This window comes from Lagopus muta, chromosome 15 (assembly GCF_023343835.1).
Source record: "Lagopus muta isolate bLagMut1 chromosome 15, bLagMut1 primary, whole genome shotgun sequence".
NCBI lineage: Eukaryota > Metazoa > Chordata > Aves > Galliformes > Phasianidae > Lagopus > Lagopus muta.
The window spans coordinates 12,521,955-12,542,116 of record NC_064447.1 but is presented as its reverse complement, the minus strand read 5'-3'; the positions used below and the strand labels follow the sequence as shown (position 1 = coordinate 12,542,116).

Here is a 20,162-nt window from a genome sequence, read left to right as displayed (position 1 = left end):
AAGAGAGTAGGGACGCACAAGCAGTTTGAGTGAAGGGAAGCTTCAGGCAACACTGCAAACAAGACAGTGCTCCAACACACACAGTCCCTCAGCCGTGCATTAATAAATCATATTTTACAGCTTATAGCACATAAACCCAGTAAGCGTGCACGGGGACCCAGCAAGCACACACACACTTGTTAACACTCTCGCCTCTCCCCTCCAACCGACTGCAAATTTATTACTGATCTCCCAAGATTTTCTAAAATGATTTTCTGCAAAGAGGGCTGGAGCTTTGCAAGTGACAAGCTGAAGACAGATGGGACTCATGCACCCGGCACCTGGAGTGTTTGCAAACTGCAAACCAGCAGCAGACTGTGCCTCAGTTGTTCCCTTGCCCCTACGTACAGGGGGATGCGAGGGTATGAGTGGAATGGCAGAGCCCTGCAATGGGCTGAGCTGGGGTAGCTCTAGGTGGAAGGGACGATCACAGTGAAGTCTGGCATCATAACTATTCCTAATGGCTCACTCATGGGTGAGAGGAGCGATACGATGATGGTGGCACAGAGTTTGGCCACCAGGTCTTCAGTGCTTGAGCTGGAAGCTGGAGTCTCAGCTTCTCCGCTCCAAACCTGACCACAAACCCACGTCCCATGGGTGACAAAGGTGGCTTTGCAATGGTCATGCTTCCATGAGAGTGATCCCAGGCTCTGCAAACAAGCCTTGGAGCAGCCGAGCTTCCCTAGAGCCTTGGCTTCATGCAGTCCCCAAGGCTGCCCACTATCCAACAGCATTACACAGCAGCAGAGCAGGGATGCTGCTGGCTGGAGCAGGACCATGGTCCCAGCAGCTTCCAGAAGCACTGCCAGCTTTGGCACCATGCAGGCACATCTGGCCAAGCACCCATCTTTGCAACACTTCTCTCCCAGACGTGCTGGCTTATTAAACATAGCAGAACAAATCAGTCTTGCTGGGGAAGAGGTGGAGAGAGGCAATTCATCTGTGTCTCCTCCCCACCGAAGGCGTCTCGGAAGACTACTGCTTTTTCCCAACCTATCATCCTTTCACTCTTGGGAGGCAACTTTCCAACGAGAAGAACATCTTTTCCCTTGTCATTCTCCAGCATCACTTCTCACCTCACCCGTGTTTTGCTAAGATAGAGGGTTTATTGTAAACTTATTAATTACTTCATTTCTCCTGCGAGGAGCCAGGAGAAAAATTTTCCGAGGCAGCCAGAATTTGCTATTGTGTTGGCGGAGGAGCCGAGCGCGGCTGACGTCATGATTCATTTTCCCCATGACTGAGGAAGGCGACTCTCAGCGCCACGCTGCGCATATGAATCAGGCAGCATACCCCTGGCACAGCACGCCAGGCAATCCATCTTCCACCAGGACTTCTTCAAGCGGAAGAGAACACGCCAAACTTTTGCTGTTACCTTTCGTTCTGATGGCAGCGCTTCCCTGCAAATCCCGCGGAGAGGAGGGTGGGGGACGGGGGGTCTGCAGCTCCCCATAGCACACAGCTGTCCCACCTGCAGCCCTGGCAGCTGTGCGTGGAGACACATGGACGGGTCCCAGACTCCAGCACGGATGCCCAATCCTGCACTCACCGTAAGCACTGAAGCTGGCCTGCTTACTGCTATGTTCTCTCCAAGCTTAGGAAGCGTGTTCCTGCTGATATCAAGAGGGAATCAATATACACAGAAGTTCATAACAAACCAATCTTGTTTACAGCACGAATGAGACTTGCCTGGCAAAACGGAGGTGATGATGTCCTTCCTTCTCAAAGCAGTACCAGCGTTGAACCACTGAGGTATGATTCATTACTGCACTTCATACATGGCAGAGCGCAGGGGAAGCACGGTGTACCTCCCCAATAAAGGAGTCGTACATCCAGTTTGGGAAGTGACACTTTATTCTTAGGATAGAAGAGGTACGACCATTGCAACACACAATGTTAGCATTCAGGAGTGCCCCATCCTCCACCCAGGAAAGAAAAGCTTGCAGGAGGAAAGACATCCCCAGCAAGGTGAGAGCCAGCAGCAGCAAGAGCACCCCCAGTGGGTTCCCTGCTACCTCCCACATTCCTGAGATAACCAAGAGGCCCAGAGTCTCCCCAGTGAGGAACAAATACCGTAAGGCTGACATCTGAGTGCAACACAGACACTGAGGTGTCAAACACACTTGTAGGATCTTCAGAAGTCCATTTATTCTTACTCATGTCTGCTCAGCAATGCTTGCTGGTACCTTGGGGGACAATTTGGGCAACTGAATATTTTGGAAATAATCCCAATCCCACTGAGTGATGAAGTGTATGCAAGAGCAGGAGGTATCCAGAAGGAACCTGCCACCCTCAAAGCCCACACCTATCTCTACAGGGCCTGGATTTGGGGAAACCTTTGGGTAAAGGTCTGGCTCCTTAAACCAGTAATTCCTGGAGAAGTGCTGAGGTGGTCTTGGGAGCGATGTATGCCTCTCACAATTCAAAGGTGGAGAATGCAAGACCCATTCTCCACCTTTGCACAGGAAAGCCCCGGGATACAGCCCTCACCCAGGAGGGATATATCAGAGAAAACAGAGGGATTTGGGTATGAGCGTGAAAGAAGAAAGAATAAGGACCCTCCTTCAAAACAGAAGCAACCCAATGTCATGACTGAAGGGTGGGAGGGGAGAGTTCATCCTCTCTACCTGGTGAACACCGCAGTGCCCTGCCCTGGGGTGCTCCGTGCCTGGCTGGCAGCTGGCAGCAGGTCTGTGTGCTACGCGATGGTCTGGCGGCTGAACAGCTCCAGGGTGAGGGCGCTGAGGAAGGCAGGGATGCTGTCCTGGTGCAGCAGGTGCAGCTCGATGAGCTCCCGGACGGTCCGTGAGAATTCGTTTTCCAGAAGTTGCATCTTTCCACCAGAGGAGCTGGAGGCCTGAGGGGAAAGCAGGACAAGCCCATTAATACAGCAAGGGTTTAATTCACCTCCTGTGACACAGGGGAGAGCCAGCGCCTCACTCTGAAGCTTCCTTCAGTGTGGATTTGCCTATAATCAAGGAAATGTTATCTGCTGCAGAGCAGGTGCTCGGTGCACACTTTAATTGGGCAGTTATTGAGTTCTGTGCTTCCAAAGTCCCCATGCAGGACCCCTTGTGTTCACCTCTCGTGTTAGCCAGCAGCAAAGTGGAGGGAAGAGCGGTCTGATGGCCATGGGAACTGCATGGGGCGCTGCCAAGCTGGGGTGACCACTGCAGTGTCAGTGTAATCAGCACCCAGGGCTCAGGGGGCAGCAGCTACATCCAGGAGCTCTTTCTCCATGCAAACAACCTTCCTGAAGCCACACACATCTGGAGGAGGAAGCAGACCCACTCCCAGCTGACACAACCCCCATGGCAGCTATCCATCCTGCAGCCCTCCAGTGCTTCTGGGTAATGAAATCAGCCCAGCAGCTCGCAGCCAACAGCTCCAGAGGAATTATTCCAGAAATGCTCAGATGAAAATGAGGAAACTCAACATGTGGGAAGACATTACAAACCTCCTGCAACATACAAAACGAGCAAGCAGAAAAAAAACAAGAGAAGTAAGGAGTGCTAGAAGCCTCTTCTGCCTCCAGGGGCATGAAAGCTGCTTGTTTATTAATAAACAGCAAAGAACATCACAGTGCAAATGCTAATTCTTTCCCCCTGTCATTTCCTTCTTCAAAACTCTGCCACTCCTAATTGCTCTGCAGCTCCGCTCTCCCTTACCAAGCAGCAGCACCCAAAAATGGGATGCCAGAACCAGAGCTACATAGAGAGGAAACATAGCTTTACCTGCCAGGGGAGAAAGGAAGCGATAATCGCCCAGAGCCTCAGGGAACTGCTTGTTTCTGATTTCATGTTTTCAGCAGCCTGGACAGATTTGATTATGAACTTCTCATGTATTTGTCAGTTCTGATTGCGGAGAGCACCAGGTACCAAGGACGCCCTTGTCAACCCTGAGCTAGGGAGGGAATCTAAACAAGGTTTTGGTGCAGAAAAGTAAACTAGCTTTTGTTCAAACCTCCTCCACTTAAGCTTGGTTGTTATTCAGCAGCTCCAAGAGGTGCTGGGTGCCTTATCCTACTGCAGCACCCCAGCTGCAGGCTGCACGGCCCACGGGCTGCTGTATAACACTCAAGGGGCTCAACCCAGCTGGCCAGGACATGCAAGGCATGTACACTTGCAGCCCATGGAGAACCAGAGCAGGATGAAGGCTGGAGCTGCCCCGGGGGCACAGGCAGAAGCAGCAGGAGGAAGGTCCCAGCACGAGGAACGCACTGCTTGCATCTCTAAAGTCAACACCGGATGGGCTTCGCTAAAATGGGAATCCAATTTCTGCAGGAAATACACGCTCTGCCTCCTTCACAGATTTAAAGCACTCCTTGGGCACAAATTAATTTTCTAAGAATTTACAAGCAAATCCATTAATTGGTTTACTAGCTTAATTAATTAAAGCAAGTTCCTTAAGAAATTCAGCATCCAGCGTCAGACCATTTGCCTGTGTTTTATGGTCTCGGAAACAGAGTAACATAAATGTTTTAAATTCCCCTTTTACTTTGAGCTCGTTGGTGTCACAAATGAAGGCTCCATTTGAATAATTTCTTTTTTTTCATGAGATTAATGGTCATTTCTCTCCACTATTCTTCATAACCGAAGTTTCCTCCAACAGAGGCAGAAGAATAACGATCAGAGAAAGTTTCATGAGCAAATACGTGCTTTCAGTTCCTCCCCACTGCGCTCAATGGGACTGCTTCCTCCTGGGCAATCCTCCTGGCACTGGTTTCCCCCAGTGGCACTCCCAAACACAAGGAAAAAAGGCGACAAAAAGCATCCAAAAATCCAAAAGCATTGAAAAAACAGGCGTCGCATCCAGGTTCCTTATGATCTCTCCATTGAGAAGAACAAGGCGAGAAGGCAGCCACTTGGAAAAAAGGCAATTCCTTCTCTGCCGGGAGATGTTTACACGCTGACTTTGAGGATGGATGCTCTTGCAGTTCAGTTCGTTCAATCTCACACTGCGTTTAAAATTTAGAAATTTAGAAACTTGCTTTTTTGTTGTTGTTGTTTTCCTGGGAGTGTTTTAGAATGGCTATCATTGCTACTGTTCTTATTATTTGTTTTTATTGCTTTTTCCTCTTTGTTCAAAATGTTGAATGCACTGGGATAAATAAGCAGACTTGCAGCAGGAGTATCCATGCAGCATGTGCTTTAGAAACAAAGTGCTTACAGGCAATAAGAGCAACATGTTCCCATTAGTTCACAAGGTTTCTTTGCAGTGGCTGCACCCTACCTGGGCCAGCAGCAGGTGGGGGAGTGAGTGAGGATTTGGGGCAAGGAAAGGGATGCACTGGGGTGTGGGAACAGTGGGGACAGGACACTGGAGGAGATGCTGTGCTCAGTGATTGCTACAGCCTGCAGGTGTTTCATGCTGTTTTGGATCAACACCTTTGGCCCCAGGTGTAAAAACTGCATTCATGGAAGACACAAAGTTGAAACCTACAATGGTACGAAGCTGGAAGGGCCCTTCAGTCCTTCTCATCACGCTGCCAGGACTCCCCCCTCTCAATTTCCAATAATTTTTTATAATTGTCAATAATTTTTTAAATTGAAAAAACCTACATTTTAACCCTCAAAGCATATGTGGGGCCACAACTGCTGCCACCACCACCCAGAGTGGCACGTCTGTATGATGCCGTCACCATTCACCCTCATGGGGCATCCTTGGAATTCAAAGCCCAGGTGCAGCCCAAGGCCTCCCAGGCTCACCTAGGTAGGAAATGCTCAGCTGAGGAACATGAACAAGTGAGAAGCAGATGACAGAAACCACACCACACACAAGCCCAGCTCTGATTGCTCCAGGCCCAACACTATCGACACAGATAGATAGATATACACATACCCAGAGCTGTGTGCTGTTGCTTTTAATGGAAAGTGAAAGAAGAAGCTTTTAGAGGTGCACCAAATACACAGGGTCAAAGGGAGAGCCAAGCTGGAGAGTAACCCATCAACCCCATACAGAGGAGTAGTAGGCAGAAGCACTTTGGGGACCATCAGCACACCTTCCCACCCAGCAGAGCACTCCAGCTAAGGGCAGCGCTGACCTAGAGACGCACACAGCCCAGGAAGCTGAAGCACTGTGAGAGCAACACCTCGCAGGTACTCAGCAGATAGACCTGCACTGTTTTTGTCTAATTCATAAGGAAAAAAATCTGCCTGCCTCACTAAACTACTGAGATTCTGGTCTATGCTATGTTTTATTCAGATGTCAAACACTTGCAAAAGGGGGACTCCAGCTTTTGCTAAGCTCCATTGCCAGCTCAGCCTGATTTAAGGCCCATTGGGACCTCTTCTAGAAACGCAATGGAAATCAGTCTGCCCTGTGCTACTGCTCACTTGGTTCTGCCGGTAGGGGATGCAACTCTTGCCATAGATCTGAAGGGTGACATCAGATTTCTCTTCACAGACTGCAGTTCTTTATAGAGCAATCAGATCGGGGGCAGATTTCATTACACTGTAGAACAAGAAGAAGACAGGTCTATTTACCACATGGTGACATCAACTCGCAATAGCTGCTCCTGGCTCTGCTCAGACACACGAGCTGTTAGTACAAGTGTTTTTCCAGGAGAATCAAGATCAGCCTCTGCCTGCCAGAAGGAAACATCATACGTCTTCCCTTACCCTGGAAATTGGTAAATTATTCAAGGCTGTATGGTTTAGATATACATATAAAAGTCTCTCAAATAACCACCAGTGTGGTAGAAAAGCAAATCCTTCTCTCCTGAGGGGCAGCAGGCACTCCTGCAGCTGGCAGGACATGTAGCAGTGCACGGATGGAGGAGGCTCCCTCAAGGGCTGTAGCTTGGACTTAATGTGCACAGGGCTTCTGTCCACACTGGTTTCCCTAAAACAGATCTTTGCCTCCATGCTGCTATTGCACAGAAACACCCCCTAAAAGTCAAGTCCCAGTGTTCACTTCTCCCCTTGTTCTACCAGTTGAGAGGCAGCCATGTCAAAAGCTGAACAGTTTCATTTGGTCATTTATAAGCCAATCTGGTTCAGAAGCACGCTCAGGACCAGAGAGAACAATTTTTATCATTTAGTGTGTATCTTTTCCTCTGCTCTGTAACACATTTTAGTAGCTAGGAAAAACAACGAATGTCCCTACTCTGGCTCCAGAACTGCCATCGACTTGAAGGCACCTGAAGGATCCTTCTTGAAAAACACCAGTTGAGCATAAGACCCAATGCTCTGAAGGCATTCAGACACTGGAGGAGATTGAAAAGAGAGTGTTTGCATGCCCCAAAGAGAAAGCTAACATAAGGATGTGGTATCATGAAAAAACATGGAGCAGGAACATGGAAAAATGGAAAAGAGGGTTTTAACATTCAATGCAACCTCACACTGCAGCACGATGTACAGACCCTACCTTTGATTTCCACACTGAGGAAATACAACTGCATTCAGAGGTATGATCCATGCATGACATGAGCTCCTCTATCTTCAAAGATACACATTTGAGTGCTGGAGGTGGAGTTCCCAAATGGGTTTTGGTGAGCTGACAACAGTGCTGGTGGAGCATCGTGCCAGGCACAGCTCAGCATGGCAACCCCACTTTCAACACCTTCTCAGAGTCAGGCAGGACTAAATCCAAGATTTTAGGAGGGCTGCCAGAGGGACTTTCTGCCCCTTGGCACAGCCATAAGCCTTTGCTTTGCAGATGCTGCTCGGCCATGCTCTACAGCAGATGTTACTTTTCACATTTGAGATGTATTAGGGGTCAAAATGAGCAAGTGAATCATTGCCCGGTGACATTTACCCAGCACATGCATTGTGGATGCTCTATCTCATCTGTTATGCTCTTTCCATAAATCACTTTCTATGCTGTGTCCCCGTGCACAAATGTTCTGAATACACAAGGGAAGCAGCCCCGTGTGTGCCAACGGAAGGTGCAGCACAGCTTCAACTTCACACAGAGCTTCTCCATGGGTCATGCCATGGCTACAATCTTCCCTCACTGACCCAGTTTCAGGCCATTCCTCTTGGCCTTGTAGTACTACCCTGTCCTTCCTTGAAGCCTGCCGTGCCACCTGCTCCCATGTGGGCTATGTACCTCCCCACCACATCGAGTCCTTCTGCAGCTCCAATCCCTCCGAACCTCTTCTTCACACAGGACTCTTCCTCAAAACTGCCCCTCCATCAGCACAAGTCATCAGGCCCTGCTGCACCAACCGATCATCTCTGGAAACCTCAGCGAGGCCACAGCCACGTGTGCTGCAGCCTCTGCCATTAAGTGCATGGGCACTTGTGGTCCCGATGCCCCCTGCCACCCACCACAGCTCACGTTAACCTGCGTGTAAACCCTGTCACAGCCCAACAAACACACTTGAAAATATCTTTTAAGAAGCCGCCTGCTCTGACCTTTAAACAAGAAAATCTTTTTGTTTCTGGCTCTTGCTTTGGATACTGAGATTTTTCTAAATGTCAAAAGCCGCCTTGCCCACGCGCAGCCGCTGAGCTCCCCAGGTCTGCCAGGCAAGGACAGTGCTGCAGAAGCAGAAGTGATGCATGGACACACTGACAAAGCCCAGTGGGTCACTTTGGTCTGGTGCTGGGGATCCCATGGAGCAGCCAGCCAAAAAACTGCAGCGCCCAGCAAATACCAGCATCAACTCCTGATGGACGTCCAGCGTTTGCTTTCAGGCAGTCAGCAGCAAGGTGGAAAGCACCGCTTTCTAATGCAGACTGATATAACAGGCATCGTTGCCTATGCAGGATTAGTGTTCGCTCTGCAGTGCGCAATGGGCAGAAAAACAAAGAGAAAGCGTGTGTATGCATGTGTGTGCACACCCATGTGGAAAGTGCCTGCTAAGTTATAGCAATCCAAACATGAGGCCTTGGGATCTGTGTAATTGCTCAAACTTGGCTCTCCCGGGTGATGATATCATTATCAAAATCCCCCAATTGAATTACGCTTCGCCTATCAATCTTTCCCTAAGTATCACGCACTGCTCAAATACCAGGTCCCCAGGTAGCCACTAAATCACTTTAATTAGAGGCTGTTCATTTAAAATTAGAGAAATATTAAAAAAAGAAAAAAACAACAACAACAAAATACCAAAAAACAAACTGTACCGCAAGATGTGCTTACGACTTGAAATATTTATGAGGTTATTTAGCAAACTGTTTCCTGGTTTCCTTCTTTCTTTCCTGGGGCAGCAGGCAGGTTTCTGCCAGCCTCACAGGTTGCCGTCCCAATGCAGCTGTGGCAGGATGCTCAGCTCTGCATCAACCCGGCCATCCACCTTTTACAAATGACCATTCCTCATCTGCTGTAAAGTTTTTCCCCCCCCAGCATCCTCTTTGAAACCCAAAAGAGGAAGAGCACTTCCTTTTAATAACTGCTTCTTGCAAAGACCTCCGACCTCCGTGCCACCATCTCACTGGATAAAGTGAATTTATGAGGCAGGGACGGATGGATGCCTGTAAAGGGCCTTCCAGGAAATGTAATGAAAAAGCTGCTTTTAGCTGCTGAGCAAAGGAAAGCAAGCACCTGGCAATGCCAAGAAGAAAATTGAAAGCTGGGGTGGGATGAGCGAGAAACAGCCCTGCGTGCGCTGAGATTTATTGCAAACATTTCCTTTCTCTTTCTTATTATTCAACGCTGAGATGAACCACAACCCCACGGTGTCTTCTCAGCACAGGAGGTCAGCTCATACACTTCCATCTCAATCAGACACAACAACCTGTGCGTTGGTGACAGCAGCCATGGGCTCTGGGCTGTTGCACCAACTCTGCTCCAAAGCACCGTGGAGCAGGGAGCCCTGCAGAGTGGGAGCCTCTCCCTGCAGCTCCCTATGTCTCCCCTGCAGCTGGTGTTAAACAACGTCAAAGAGCCAAGCCGTGTGCTGAGCTCCTACCCTGCTCCCGGTGGGGAAGAACGGCTGCTGTTCATCCTGGGGGACGGCGCTCCATGGTTCCTCCTATGGGTTAATGCCCTTTAGAGTGTCAAATGTGATGCCATAAAAACAAGATCAAAGACTTGAAAATAAGGGAAGCGCTTTTTTTTTCTTTTTTTTTCTTTTTTTTTGATTCATACTATTACTATTTTATGCCTGAATATTCCTATAGAGCTTTTCATCCTGAAAGATGGGCCTTTGAACTGCTATGATTTCACCTATCATGGAGGAGCAACCCCCAGGGGTAAAATGTGACAGCTATTATCAGGGTGCATTAATGTTACTCAAACAGTTCAGGACAGACAGAGACAAATATATCCAATTTAAATCACAGGTTTGAAGAACTGCAGCTCAGTGTGGATTAATACCCCCGCATTCTCCAAAAGTGCTTTGAGAGTTTTAAAGGACGAGTATTGAAACCGAAGCTCCCTGCCTCATCTGTAGGATGCACTCAGCCTCCCGCCATTGTGAACTGAACCTCAGTACAGTCAGAGAGGGAATGGGGGAGCAGAAATGATTCTGCAGTAGTGCCTGCTCCTGCAGCCTCAGGTTCTGATGGGCATTGCCACACCAGTTATCAGGCAGGTTCACCCTGCAGAGATTCGCTGAGGCGATACCTAGAAATGGTTTGGCTGAATGTGAGACTGGTGAGAGTAAATCACAGATGACTGTTCACATCACGGAGAAAAGAAAATTGCACGGGATGTCTGCTAATATAGACATAGGGTATGTCAGAGCTCGAGATCCTGAAGGTGTCAGGACTGCTAGATACCATTCACAGCCACATGCAGGGTGTTCATAAGCATCAACCACAAAGGAATGTAGACGAGGGCTTACAGGACTTGTCTAACACCATCCTAGAAAAAATCAGATGATGACATCAAGCCTGTAAAGCCAAGACCTCATTAAAAGGCTCAGGATCTTTATACATTGGTGTCTTTCTTTTACGTAGGAGAAGATGCGCTGATCTCCAGGCACAGGTAGAGCATCTCTGACCTTCAGAAGAAGCAGCCAAATGCATGTTATCACAACTGCTGTCACAGTTGAGTGCCATGGAGCTGGAGTGCTCTGACACCTGGGCTGCAGCTTCCAGCCATCTGCGAGGTGACCACATTGGACTGGTCAAGCTGCAGAGTGAGTAGCTAACAAGCATTAACAACATCTAGCCCATGTGTTCTGTCTAGTAAAATGCCAACCCATCTGGCAGTAACATTAGCGACTCCACAGAAGCCATATGCAGGATAGACATAAATTAGGAAGAGAAAAATCTCCTGCTACTTCCCCTGAAATGACTCTGCAGTTGTAGCCTGCAATGCTGAGGATCGGGTGTTATTCAAACTATTTTCCCATCCAGATCACAGCCCCGTGCTGCAGCCCTGCCATCCAGAGGCAGCTCCTGGTCTGTGCCTGGCCCTGATGAGCGCAGCAGCTTGGTGCAAAGGGAAAAAGAGGTGCAGCTCAAACTGTGTCCTAAGGCTCTCTCCCAGAAGAGCCAGGAGAAAAAAACTTGAGGGAGAAACCAGGGACTGGCAAATGACCCCATGCACAAGAATCCATGTTTCGGAAGGGGAACTCATCTCACTAATTCATGTTCTTCTCTTGCTGGGAGGAGAGCTGGAAGCAATGGAGAAGCAGAAAACTAAGAACATGGGCTTTCTGCAACGTGAGAAGGAAGCACCTGTGGGAGAAATGGAGTAAAACCATCCGTGTGGGCTTTAATCAAGATGGCCTAGTTCCCAAAGCGGGGAGAGATTCCGCTTCTTGTAAACTGCAGCTGCGAGCATGAGATCCGTACAAAAACACCAGCAGCAAAGTTTGCAAAATCTTGCACTGACAAAGAACAGCTGGAAGCACGGTGAATTTTGATGGCAACTTCTTGTCTGTTCCCTGGTTGCCTGGGAGACAGGCATCTGCTCCCCAGAGCACACCACCACTCACCAACAGGCAGAGCTTGCAATATAGCAAGCACTGGTGTGTGATCCATCCCCATCTCTTCGCGTTCTTTTGGAAGTCTTCTCACAAGCAGAATGGATGGAAGGCTGAAGAACATGAAGATCCTACGAGCAGTAGAAGTTCAAGAGACCATAAGAGACAAACTTGCTGTCAACCAGACAATTAGACTGCAGATCCGTGGCTGTAGGATGGGACAGTATATGGAGCATGCCCATTCCTGGCTCATTGAGTTTGCAAGGCTTACGGGGGAAGGAGAAACAGATGGACCTGATGGCAGATTGCAGCTGAAGATCTTAGCATGTTTATTCATTATCCTCTTCTAGTTCTTGTTTGTCATAGTCTGGCACCCAGGGCTAAAATGCAGGGATGAAACCCTGCACCAAGGAAACTGGTGGCAGGCATTAGTCACCCATGCATGGAGCCAACACAGCATTACAGGCAGAACCACAGGGACTGAACACGGCTCAGCTAGGAGCAGGAACTGGTCAGTAATTGCTCTTTCTCATCGGACCATGTGAGTCACTTACAATTATGACTTGCCAAAGTGGAATTCAAGCGTTGGCTTTGAAAAGAACGTAAGTTGCTGCTGCAACACCAATAACCAGATTTCACAATCTTAGTCGAGTCAAGCAAGATGCTTTCAATTCTCTTGCTTTCTGCTGGCTCGCAGTTCTTTCGTTTTTCTTCATTTGGAATCACTGTCATCAGCACTGCTGTCAAGTGGTCGAGGGCTGTCAGTACCCAGAAAGTAGACAAGGAAAGTTGGTTCTGTCTGAACATACAACACTTCTTCTCCTATGTCTTCAACTGATCTTTAACCTTCAGGAACCCACCGTGGGGAACCACGTTTCTCAGACTGCATCTGTAGCAACAAGTCAAGACTTACACTAAGGAAGATGATGTTATTACTTCAAAAACGTCACCACTTCTATCTCAACTTCATGACTTCTGAGTGCATGGAGCTGGTGGTACCAGTGGCTGCACTGGTGGAGTGGCTCAACCCAAATGGTGGTCCATGGGCAGGAGAAGACAATGTCTGAAAGGTCAGCAATCAGCTGGGCTGTGCAGGCTGAGTATATTTTGTTTTCAGCGGAGTTGTAATGAGAAACCCAGAGTCCTCTCTCAACAAGGCAGCACTGATCCCACCATAAGGAGGAAGTCCACAGCTGAAGATACGGAGGTTACAGCTGAAGAGTGAAGGAAGATTTCAGTACTCAATGAGAAGGGGAAAGAAATTCCACTGTATCCCTTGAGGGGACACTCAGACCTTTGGGCTAGGATGCATTTGCTGAAAGCTTCTGCTGCAGCCGACTGTGCTGTCATTTGGCACTAAACTCCTGAAGAACATGGCAAGACAGCGCTGCTGGTTCTCATGTCTGGATGAGCACGCTGCTCTTCCCATGGGGAAAAGGAGAGGTTTCCTAGTTAGTGAGAGCACCATGCTCGAGCAGCCTCAGAGGAATGTGCCTCAGGCCCCGGCCCTCTGCATGACACACATCTGACTGATGTCTCTTCCTGCTGATGCTCGCCTGCTGACGGGCTGCCATCCACCAGGCAGCTCCTCTCGCTGGAGGTGCAGGGGGAAAGAGATTTATGCAGACACCATGTATGCAATTATGAAAACAGAAGACAAGACACCCGGATATCACACAAATTGATGCATTTTTGCTGGCAGGCTTTTTGCATGAGCCAGTAACAGCTGTCATGCTCCAGCCTCTCATCTGAGCTCCGCTAGCACTTCAGCATCCCTCCATCTCCTTTAAGAGGGCTTTCTTCCCTTCCCTTGTGCAGCTTGCTCCAGATGCCACAGCAAAGCTGGCAGTAGCATGGGATGCAAAGGGAAGACGGCGCAATTGGTTTTCATAGCAGCATTAAAATGTAATGTTCACTTCTTTAGGCAAGATGCAGCTAATTAGCAATGACCTCGAGGCAACCAAGCTGCTCAACCAGCAATCTCTCTCACACTCGAGCTCTTTAAAATTTGCCCTTTCCCTGTGCCAAGCCTTTCGTCAATCCTGCCTAAAGCCCAACAGTGAGCTGCAAAAACACACAACACACACACACACAGAGCCAACTGCCTTCTGGAGGCGGGTGGCAGTGAGGAGTTGCACTGCAAAGGTGACACAGCCCTTTGGGCTTCAGCTCTTCTGCACACGTGTCCCCCACTCTGTGCAGTGCTGAGGAAGGAAAGGATATGCCTGCATGCCTCCTGCCAGAGCAGCTCCTGCAGTGACCTCTGCAGACGGGGAGCCTGCTGCTCCACGCACCCTCCTGGTTTCTGTCACTCCACGCTTGTGTTTGCTTTTGTAAATGGATTTAACCTTTCTAAAATTAACAGCAGAAGAGAACTTATTTTGGCAGAAGATTAGCATTGGAAAGATGGAGAAATACAACGTTTTCCAAGCATTAGAAAACCGCAGACTAAAGCTCTGTGCTACTCTCTGCAGCGCGTGCTGTTTTCGCTCATTATTCTGAATGTTAATACATTAATAGATTTTCTCCTGATGAACGGCTGTACAAGACTCTCTTTCTAGGAACACATATGGTTCCTTCTTGCCACAATATTGGAAAAGAGAGACAAAATATTTAAACAGTGACACTAATGAAAGATTTTATCTCCCCTCGCCCCGATGTAAATAACTAACGCTGGAGCCAACCCCAGGCTCTAAATGCTTCTTATCTTTCAATAAGTCCTTAATCAAATCTGAACACACTGGCTGAGGCCCGTTGGAAATAATGGGGCTGTCTGTGGTTATGAGGCCATCTGATGTTCGTTCACCCTGCAGGATGCAGGATGCTGGAGGGAACACAGGAGTGGGGTACATTACGCAGGGCTTGCAATGCAAGGCATGAGGCTGCACGGGCTGCTTCCCCAGCAGGCAGAGGCAGAGCCAGGCTGCAGCACACAGCGAGCGTGAGCACAGCTTTTCTTCCCCCACACCTGCAAAGTCCAAGAGCTGCCCTGAATCGAGGCCGTTCTTGGGATATTCCAAATGCTGCTTTCCCAGCTGTCCACACTACTTCCAACACATGGGAATTACCAGCAGACAGCCCAGAACACGTGCTGAAAAGCTCCCATTTCAATTCAGGCTTGCCTCGGTCAACTGCCAGAGCACGAATTCTTTAAACGATCCATTTCTCTCTCCTTTTCTTCTGTGCCACGTCATTACTTTTTCTCTGCCACAGTAATCCTAGCTACCCAGTGGCACTGGCTCAGACCAATGGCAGTCCCCACTTAGTGCTGCTCACAGTGCAGCCCATCAGCCCTGTTACTCTCCAGAGTGGCACAGCCCTACTGCAAGCAAAACCGTGACACGTAAAACCCTTTTTCCACTCCAAGAAGCGAGACCTGCAAGGGGAGAACCTGCAGGTTTATACTCCAGAAAGCATTTATCACTACAGAACTGCAACACGGTGTGAAAATAAAAGCTCTCCAAACCTGCTTTCGCGCACTCCCCAGCACGCCCAGAGGTGTTCCTGCTGTGATACACCTAACAATGCTCTCGAGAATGTTTTCACAAATAAAAAACACAAATAAAACAGCAAAAGAGTGAGTAAGCATCTCCTCAAGTGCCTCAAACACAGGCTGTCTGTACTCTAACCCCAGCAGAGGAACAGCGCTGGTAGTATTTGGGTGTCACGGAAGGCCACAGGAAAAGATGTCAGCAATTGGAACGGGTTGCCCAAGGAGGCTGTGGCTTCCCCATCCCTGCAGGCATTCAAGGCCAGGCTGGATGTGGCTCTGGGCAGCCTGGTCTGCTGGTTGGTGACCTGCACACAGCAGGGGGTTGGAAGTGGATGAGCACTGTGCTCCTTTGCAACCCAGGCCATTCTGTGATTCTATGATTCTATGAAATAGTGAGCACATCCCAGCCAAGCTGCTGGGTTTTTTCCAGATCGCTGACCTCTGTCTTGTGCAACCAGCCTCTATCTTACTATTCAACTTACAGGGGTTTGTACTGGCTTAAATGTACATCAGACACTTTCACCTTGAGTAAAAAACACGAAAAAAGCAAAAGCTACAGATGGAAAAACAAGGGGATGAGTTTCCTTGGTGGATTCACAGACAAAGATATTTAAATGAAGTCATTTAAAACCAGAAAGAACCTTACAGAGTGCTTCTAAGTGTCACATTCCACTTGCTGATTTTCAGCTTCATCTGAAAAGGGCCTCTGAGGGCACCCAGGCACCTCGGCTGCTGCTCCCTCTTCCCTCACATGCTCTGAAGCACTCCATTGAGTTACACACCAAGCTCATAGAACAAGCAAGTCTACAACAAGGACAATTAGAAACTTTACCCAGGCATTCCCTGTCACATCTCTGAAGGGCAGATAAGCACTAGCACAGCTTTGGAGACAAGAAGAAATGGGTTTCCTACATTTGCAAGGCAAAGCAGCACTGTGGTAAGGACTCAGGTCCCGGGTGCCTCCTGCTCTGCAGCAAGCAGTGTCCTCAAGCCACGGGGCTGGGAGGAAACGTGAGAGATGTGGGATGAATACTGGTCTGCAATAAGTAGATCACACAGAGCACAGAAGGGTGCGGAGAGGGGATGCTCACAATGGAGGCGGCAGTGGGGCGCTTCAGGGTGCAGAGGGCAGCAGCAGCCCAACAACCGACCCATTCATCCCAATGACTGCTCCATTCAGGACGAGCTGACATGTTGTTCCCACAACAGGACCCTGCAAATGACTTTATTTAAGCAGGAAAACAGATTTGTGTTGTTTCTGAAAGCAAATGAATCTAGCTTTGGCTGCAGAGATCTGAGCTGTGTTTCTCTCGGTGCCAAGAAAAGCATCAGGATCGTGGGGGGAGACTTAAGAGGCTGTGTTTGCCTTCAGTCTCCCATGGAGCACATCTGAGCAGAAAAATGGGCTCACACAGCACAAGGACTGGGCTGCAACTGTGAAGAATTCAGCAGCTTTGAGTTCGCTTTTCCCAGATTCGTGATGAGTTATTTTTAATTTAATTAAAGACTCCCCATAGGCGTCTGTGGGACTCGCTGGGGAGGGGATGGTGAAGCTAACAATTTTTCATGCTGTTTCTTGCTATTCCATCTCTAATTGTCACTTTTCAGACCACACACAGCACCACCTGAGCTCTGACCAATGCAATACGAGCACTAGTGTTGGACGTTCCTGCCTGCGTGCTCATGAGATGGATTTGCCCTCAAGCTGCTATGCAGGGATGCACAACTCTCTGCTTCTCAGTGCCTGGATATTTAACCTTAATAGAATTTTATATACATTCTTATGAACAAATTTACAATACATAAATAGCATAGATCAGAGGTGACCTTTACGTTTGTGCATGTGGAGATTCATACAGCATGAGGGCTAGCTAGAGTCATTAAGATATGTTCACATCTGAAGTTTCTTATGAATTATTTGTAAGCTATTTTCTCACTTATTCTGTTATAATACTCCCACATACTCACCAACCAGTAAAAATAGCTTAACAGTGAATCTATGTTTCGGAAGTCTGTTTGCCTATTTTTCTTTTGTGCAGCAGCTGCTGTTGCCATGCTGTTGTTGCTATGTTTTCCTTTTTCTTTCTTTTTCTTAAGAAGAAAAAAAACCATAAATCTATTCCTTAAACATCCTAGACTCAGTTCATGCAACAAACCTGAGGAAGAACCCAGAGCAGCACAAAGTAATCTGGCTAGAAGAGCACAGCCTACACGGAGAAGTAGACATCTTGACACTAATATATATATTCCTCTTTGGAAGATGTAGTGAAACTACAAATGCAATCTGGAATGACTACAAAAATCTTAGGATAATGATCATCACAAAGGAATATTAAAGTATCTTAAAAACCGGGCAGTGGAAGGTAAAAGTCCTCGCTGAATTGTAAGTTGGTAAGGAAGGAGGAACCAACAGATCTAAAAGAATAAATGCGGCCAAGTCTCACCTGGAAAACAAATCAATCAAGTTGCTCAGTGAGCTGGTGGGAACAGTCCTTAAAGCCTGGCAGTTAATACTCAGCTATGTGTGTACGCACTGAGAAATGCTCGGGCTCCTTCCAAAGGCCACGGGCCCAAGGTGCCAAATCTTCCTTTCAAGAAGAGCTGAAGGGTTTGGCTGAACTGGGCCTTGGGCTCAGCAACTGGGGTTCCCCATCCCTTCTGTGCCTTTCAGCTTCAGGAGGGTTTGGATGAAGCCTCCACTCTTGTCTTCCAACCTCCAGAGGGGTTTGAGGAGGAAAGCAGCAAAAACTGGGACAGAACTGAGAGTTTCAGCCCAACAGCTGGTAACTGATACAGCAAAAGAGTGGGTCAACTGGGAGGGACTGGGAAGCTCTGTGCACTTTGGGTCACTGAGCAATACCACAGCAGAAGAAATTCAGTACAGATGAGTGCAGCGCATGTTGCCCTGCCAGCTTGAAGGACCCTTAACACACTGATGGGTTCTGAAATGATGTAACCTTTCAGAATAAAAAGCCAAGTGCCACTGTGGCCAGCTTAAAGACAACTTCTCGGTGTACAGTGTCATTCAAAATAGCAAGTAGTATGTCAAAACAAAATGTGTTTAAGAAAAAAAAAGGCTAGAAATATCATGTCATGTTTTTATACAAGTTGAGAGCACGTCCTCTTCTGAAGCAGTGAGTCAGCCTTAGTGAATTCAGTACAAAACGAGGGTGAAAGATAAATTAGGCTTCCTTTGTTTGAGGCATGTGCCGTGTAACCTGCCTCTTTGCTCTGAGAAGATCTCCATCACTGACTGCATCCCTGGGTCGCAGGGAGAGACATTAAAGGCTGGAACAATTTACTGCGGAATTAAGAAGGGCAATAGTAAAACAGAGATGGGTAATGTGGTGAATGCTGAGTAGGATGCTGCGCTAGAAGGACTGTTCCACTATTTCAGGCACTCCTTAGATATTCCCATCCTTGACTGAGGTGCGTGAAAGTTGCAAAGCCAGCTGGATCCCAGATGCCCTTCACTTTCAGGAGTGAGCTTGCATTAGCTGCTGCTTTCCTGCATGGAAAGCCAAGTTTTCCCAATAAAAGCAACCAAACAAGCTCTCACCTGAATGGGACACAGGTGCTACTGCTGGCCACAGTGCTGAGCTTTAAGCTCATCAAGACCAGTTCTGCCATTCGCTGTATTTCTCCTTCCTTTATCCACCTCTCTTCAGCCACAGACTTCACCAAAGACCGTCTTCCCCATGCCACATTCATAAGCAGCACTGCTTCCAACTTCACCAGAGAATTCATACAGAGCTGCCAGCCCAGCACTAAGGCCTGAGAGTCTGGAGCTTCTCACTTTATCCCCACCTGGGGTCCCTGCATGAACTACACACGTATCATAATTTCTCCGCATCTCAATATCTGCTAGAACTAATAACAGCTCCTCCACCAAGCAGGCATGCTGTGAGAATCAATTGGTATTTGTAAAGCCCTTTGAGAAATGTAAGGCACAGCCTGTATGTGAAAATTATTGATATGATTCATTACCAGGCATTCATACTCTATTTATACAACTCCCAGTATATTGCTAAATATTATGTCCATTTGAATATTGAAATCACTGCTGCTAATAATTCCTGCTAATGTTACACCGGTCTTTTGGAGGTGGCTTTTTCAGCTTGAATGGGAGAATTGTGGAGGCAGTGAAAAAGGGAACAAATGCTAGAAGAGGAATTAAAAAGAGGACAACAGCTCTGTGCAGGCTTCATGGAAAACAATACAAAATCCATTTAACAAATAACTTTGTGCTAACATTTGTCTGATTCCTCTCCCCTCGGCCTTTCTTCTCATCTGAATTTGCACCAAAATCTGATCTCTATTGGCTACGTATCAGCCCTCGCCTGTGCCATGAAAATGAGCAAACCCAACCGCGCTGTGTCTCTCCAGATTGTTCGCTCCCCACTCATTGGCCCCAGCAACACTTGGCCCCATCTGCAACCACTTGCACTGTGGGGCTGTGAGGATGCTCTGTCCGACCCGCTGCTCCCCCAGCCCTCCACCAACCACCTCCAACAGCCTCCATGCCAGCACGCTTCCTCTCCTGCAGCCGAGAGCAGCACAGTCTGGGACTACTCAAAAACCTCCGTTTTTGAGAAGAGAGAGCATATGTCTGTACATTATATATTTATTCACACACTGAGGCATGTTCCCACTCCCGAGACACACACGGTATGTTTCGACTTTCTTACTCCAGCATGTTTTGCAAATCTGCTCTCCGCCCCCTCTATTCCCTCGCCTCACTTTATCAGTATCTTGTTTAAGGGAAATGCTGCTTACTGTAAACTGGAAACGTTAACATCGGGTCAA

General features: G+C 48.1%; 1 protein-coding gene across 4 annotated transcripts in view; it reads right to left on the bottom strand.

The window, feature by feature from the left end:
- Positions 1 to 1,883: 1,883 nt before the first annotated feature.
- The window catches only part of MAD1L1 (mitotic arrest deficient 1 like 1), a 320,154-nt gene continuing 301,875 nt past the window's right edge, over positions 1,884 to 20,162 (bottom strand). For 2 of the 4 annotated variants that reach the window (XM_048961386.1, XM_048961393.1), the window contains one exon: positions 1,884 to 2,896. In XM_048961386.1, the coding sequence (XP_048817343.1) occupies positions 2,738 to 2,896 (159 nt within the window). In that variant the 3' untranslated portion in view covers positions 1,884 to 2,737. Of the gene's footprint in view, positions 2,897 to 9,155; positions 13,458 to 14,963; positions 15,240 to 20,162 lie in introns of those variants that run through there. The other 2 variants (XM_048961389.1, XM_048961391.1) reach the window with 2 other exon arrangements.